Source organism: Myotis davidii, unplaced genomic scaffold, assembly GCF_000327345.1.
Source record: "Myotis davidii unplaced genomic scaffold, ASM32734v1 scaffold93, whole genome shotgun sequence".
In the NCBI taxonomy this organism is placed as follows: Eukaryota; Metazoa; Chordata; class Mammalia; order Chiroptera; family Vespertilionidae; genus Myotis; species Myotis davidii.
The window spans coordinates 3,621,188-3,626,798 of record NW_006292095.1 but is presented as its reverse complement, the minus strand read 5'-3'; the positions used below and the strand labels follow the sequence as shown (position 1 = coordinate 3,626,798).

General features: G+C 36.7%; 1 protein-coding gene across 1 annotated transcript in view; it reads right to left on the bottom strand.

Moving 5' to 3' along the window:
• Nucleotides 1-2,325, bottom strand: part of ADAM2 (ADAM metallopeptidase domain 2) — a 78,848-nt gene extending 76,523 nt beyond the window's left edge. The window contains exons 1-2 of the mRNA XM_006765640.1: nt 2,268-2,325; nt 1,613-1,692 (exon numbers count right to left, since the gene is read on the bottom strand). Coding sequence (XP_006765703.1) covers nt 1,613-1,692; nt 2,268-2,325 — 138 coding nt within the window. The remainder of the gene's footprint in view (nt 1-1,612; nt 1,693-2,267) is intronic.
• Nucleotides 2,326-5,611: the final 3,286 nt, after the last annotated feature.

Here is a 5,611-nt window from a genome sequence, read left to right as displayed (position 1 = left end):
ATGAAAGAGAATCATTGATTGGCTGCCCTCCTGTGTGCTCCACATTGGGGATCCAGCCTGAAACCTGGGCATGTGACCTGACCAAGAATTGGGGGGGAAGGGGGTAGGGTCCCTCAGCCTGCACACCCTCACAATGCAGGACCGCTGGCTCATAACCACTCTCCTTCCTGCCTGCCTGGTCTCCCCTATCCACTCTGCCTGCCTGCCTAATCACCCCTAACTGTTCCCCTGCCTGCCTGATGCCCCTAACTGCTTGCCTGCCTGCCTGATTGGCCCTAACCACCTCTACCTGCTTGCCTGATCACCACTAATGGTTGCCTTCCTCCCTGATCATCCCTAACCGCCTCTGCCTAGGCCCCTGTACCCGGGACCCATGCTTCCCTCCCTCTGGCCAGCCACAGGCACCTGGGCCCCAGCTTTGTCATGAAGGACATTTGGAATGACACCCAGAAGACGTCCAGTCTATCCAGTCTAATTAGCATATTACCCTTTTATTAATATAGATAATACTTATAAACATACTCTGTTTCATATTATTTGTAGCATTTGTTGGGTCAATAAGCCTTATTGGTTCAAAAAATACTACAAATCCCTTACTATGTATTCAGCACTGTTCTAAACATGGGATAGAGACATTAACAAAATAGTTAAATTTTGTTCCTCATGAATTTGACAGTTGCAGAAAAGTGATTTTTTTTCTGCCAATCTAATTTTATTTATATTTAATCTAGTAATGATTGATTTAAGATATCGCCCTCTTAATACATCTGTGTATATTTTCTAATATAACCAAACAATTACATATATATTTTTGTATAAAAATAAAACTGTTAAAATACTGCTAAATGTCTTCACCTCCTTTTCTATGAAAGATAAATTAAATTTAAAATTTTCATAAATATGTTTTCTAAAATGTTATATTGAATATTTTAAGCTTGTATTATCTCCATTAGGGTGACAAGTGGGTAGTTGCTAAGAAATATTTGCATTCAACTTACCAGAATATTTATGACTCAACTAGAAAGAAAATTAAGATTGGGTATATATACAAAAACACTTCTCACTTCTTTAGAAATGATTCCAGAAATTATTAAAAGAGATACAGATCTAATTATTTCAAAGAAAAATGACATTGGACCAAGAACTACTAAGATGGCATAAAATAACAGCCTAATGATGAACATATTTGTAATAAAATTTTTAAAAAATCATCACATAACCCTTCATTAAATCAAAAGATCATCATCCCATGCAAGGAATCCTTAGGCTTACTTAACAACAACAATTTCCTCCAAATTTAACCTAGTGAGAGAGTGAGGAAAGGACCTCTGGATGGATCAGGTCAGTGATTGTTCAAACACTCAAGGAGGAAACAAATTTAGAAGATGGGCCTTCGGGCTTTGATAATAAGCATTACTGCACAATATGTCTATGAAACATTATTAACCTTGGCTCATTTTCAAAAGGTTTTTTTTTTTTTTTTGTCAAGAAAAATTGGGTATACATATAAAATTCAGCAAGTGTGCATGGATAAAATATGCCAGATTTACTTCTTAGGAATGAAATAATCGCATTGTTTTTAGATTCTGAAGAAAGAATAGTGCTTGCTTACATTTGTTTCAACTCCATCTCTTGATGTTGACCGTTTTTTCTCCGGAATTATAATTTGAACAGGTAGTAGTAGCTCAGAATCTGTAAGATGCAAAATGTTTTGTTAAAGCAACACGCAACGCCCCATATCTCCTCCTCTAAAGTCATCATAGTCTGTACACCGCCACTTCTTTTTGCTATCTTGTTCAATACCCTCAATCTACAGTCTTTCTGGAATTACAAGACTTTGTACAGAGGAAGCGGTTTATTGTGTTGGGAGTTGTGGGCGGTTCACAGTAATTCTGAGGCAATAGGAGCAAGCATCTCAGTACATAAGAGCTTGGGTCCTTTTGACCTTCCAATGACAATGTCCAGGGGTAAAAAATGCAGAGCAGTTTATAAAACACTAATCGTGAGGCATCCACTCAAGCCATGCATGGCATCTCCCGGCCCCCCTCCCCTCCCCCGCCCCGCATGGTCCCAAGATGAGTGGGAAAGCCCCCTGGCGAACAATGGGGCTGTTGTCTGGGGAAGGTGGCAATGCAGGAGTGGACCGGTGCTCACAGAGCTGCAGCTCCCACAACAAAGCATTTTCCCAGAGATAGCCAGCCTCTCAGAGGAAAGCTGACATGCCTGGCAAGTCAAAGAGGGGCGGGCTGAGGGGGTCACGCACGTACCACTACTGTCTGTGTGGAGCCCGATGAGCCCAAAGAGCAGAAACAGAAACCTCAGCATGGCTCGATGTCCGGTATCCCAACCCCAATAATGGCAGTTGCCTTGGCAAAAGGCGGTTGGGAGCGCGAGGAGAACCCTGCGAAGTAAAGATGGGTGGGGAGCGAACACGCTGTGAGCTGAGCTGTGGGCGGTCTTGGCCCCTGAATCTATGCAGTAGGAGGCTTTGACTCATTTTGACGCCTCTTTGGGGGGCAAAAAACAAACAAACAGAAAACCCAGCAGAATACTTACAGATGGTAGAAACAGCTAATGAACAGGAAGAGTCATATACACTTCTTAAGTGAACTGAAGTTATACATACATGTATTATTTTCCACAAATCACAGGCGCACTGCTCCACTGATATTCAAGTGAATAAATAGGTGTAATTAGCACCTACTTAGATTAAATAATAAAATGTAGAGCCACCAATGCCCCCAAATTGCCCTCTGACAATCATTACTTCTAACAGAATAGATTTGTTTTGTCTGTTTTGGAATTCCATAAGAAATGGAAGAAATCACCATGTGCTCTTTTATGTTTGAGTTCTTGTATTATAATGACTATAATTTCCAAACATGTTGTAAATACCAAAAGTTTTTTTTTGTTTGTTTGTTTGTTTTGTTGGCGCTATTACACATTGAATGAATATAACACTGCCTGTTTTTCCATTTTATTGTTAAAATATGGTTCACTTATAGTTGTGGCTATTAAAAACCATAGTTGGTTATTTTCTTTCTTATACAAGTCATAGGGTGAACATATGAATTTTCACTGAGTACATTACTAAAGTGAAGTTGCCTGATCACAGAGTGTGATCTTAGAGGATACTTCCAAAGTGTTTTACATGCTGAGAATTACACTTTACATCAATGCCTGTAGTTTTTTGTTTGTTGTTATTTTTCATTTTATTCATGTTGGTGGACCTATAGATGTCCTGCATTTTGGTTTTAATTTGCATTTCATAATTGTTAATTAAGTTAATTGTTAATTATTAAGTTAACAATAACACAGTTTTATATGTTTATTGACCATTTATAACTCTTCTTTTGAACATGCCTATTTGAGACGTTGGTCCATTTTTAAATTGAGTGGCCTTGTCTCTTTCTAATTATATGTAAAATAAATGTGTTCTAGATATGAGTCCTTTGTTGAACATAAAAATTGCAAATGTCTTCTATGCTAGGGCCTATTTTCAATGGGTTTTTATAGATACAGATTTATATTCAGAAATTTACCTTTTTATCAATTTGCTGTAATTTCTATATGTATCCTACCATGGATATTGAATTTTATAAATTGAAATGACCATATAGTTTTCTCTATTTTCTGTTAATATTATAAATTAAAATTAGTGTTTTCCCAGTGTTGAAACATACCTGTATTCCTGGAATATACCTTATTTGGTTATGATGTGTTATCCTTTTTAACTTTTACTGGATTGATTTAGCAGCATTTTGTTTAGGATTTTTGCATCGATATACATAAGAAATATCTGTCTGTAATTTTTATTCTCATATATTGTCAAATTTTTTATCAAATAGATGATGGTTTTGGAAAAGAAATTGGGAAATATTGTCCCTTTCTCTATTCTTTGAAAGAGTTACTATGATTTAAATAATTATTTATGTTTCTTATAATTTAGAAATGGAGCAATTTAGACTTAGAATTTTCTCTTTGAGAGAATTGGATTTTTTTCTTATGAATATAATTTTTAAAAATATTCAGATATTCTCTTTTTCTTTGTGATGAAATGTGTACATTTCTCTAATTAATTAGATGCATTGGCCAGTTATTCATAATATCCTTCCTTCCTTCACTATCCTATTGATTTCGGTGGAATCAGTAGAGATAGCCCATTTTTAAAATTTTCAATGTTGCTAATTTTGAGGGTTTTTTTCCCTATTTATTTATGATCAGTAATTTTTGGAGTTTTCATTTTTATTTATTTATAAAGAACAAAGTTTCAGATTTTTAAAATTTTTCTATTATGTTTATTTTCTATTTATTTTATTTTTTTAAAAAAACATTATCTTTATTGTTGAAAGTATTACCAATGCCCTCTTCCCTCCCCCCAACCCCCAATACCTCTACACCAACCCCCTTCTGTCTGCTCCTGCCCTATCCCCAGGCCTTTCCTGCACCATTGTCTATTCATGGGCTATGCAAATATGCATGTAAATTCATTGGTTAATCTCTTCCCACTCCCCCGCTCCCTCTGAAATAGATCAGTCTGTTGCACGTTTCAATGTCTCTGGATCTTTTTTGTTTGTTACTTCATTTTGTTCACTAGCTTCCACATATAGGTGAGGTCATGTGATGCTTGTCTTTCTCTGACTGCCTTATTTCACTCAGCATAATACTCTCCAGGTCTCTTCATGCTGTCTCAAAGGGTAAGAGATCCTTCTCTTTTATAGCTGCATAATATTCCAGTGCAAATGTACCACAGTTTTTAAATCCACTCATCTATTGATGGGACCTTGGGCTGTTCCCAAATTTTAGCTATTGTAAACTGTGTTGCTATGAATTGAGGGGTACATATTTTCTTTCTGATTGGTGTTTCTGGCTTCTTAGCATATATTCCCAGGAGTGGGATCACTGGATTAAATAATAGTTTCATTTTTAATTTTTTGAGGAAACTCCACACTGTTTTCCATAGTAGTTCTATAATCTGCATTCCCACCAGGAGTGTACTAAGGTTCCTTTTATTCACATTTTGCTAGCGCATGTTGTTTGTTGATTTGGTGACGATAGCCAGTCTGGCAGGTGTGAGGTGATACCTCATTCTAGTTTTAATTTGCATCTCTCTGATAATTAGTGATGTTGAGTATTTTTTCATATGTTTCTTAGCCATCTGTATGCACTCTTTGTAGAAGTGTCTATTCAGTTCTTCTGCCCATTTTTCAATTGGATTGTTTGTCTTACTTTTGTTGTTGTTATGAGTAGTTTATATATTTTGGAAATTAACCCCTTATCAGATGTATCATTGGCAAATATGTTCTCCCGTACAGTGGGTTCCCTTTTTTTAAAATTTTGTTTTATTGCTTAAAGTATTACAAAGAGTATTACATATATCTCCTTTTTTCCCCTCCCCTTGACCTACACCTGGCCTCCCCTACCCCCCAATGTCTTGTGTCCATTGGTTATGCTTATATGCATGCATACAAGTCCTTTGGTTGATCTCTTACCCCCTCCCCCATGCCCACCCCAACCCTCACCTGTCTTTCTGCTGAAGTTTGACAGTCTGTTCAATGCTTCTTTGTCTCTGTATCTATTTTTGTTCATTAGTTTATGATATTCTTTATGT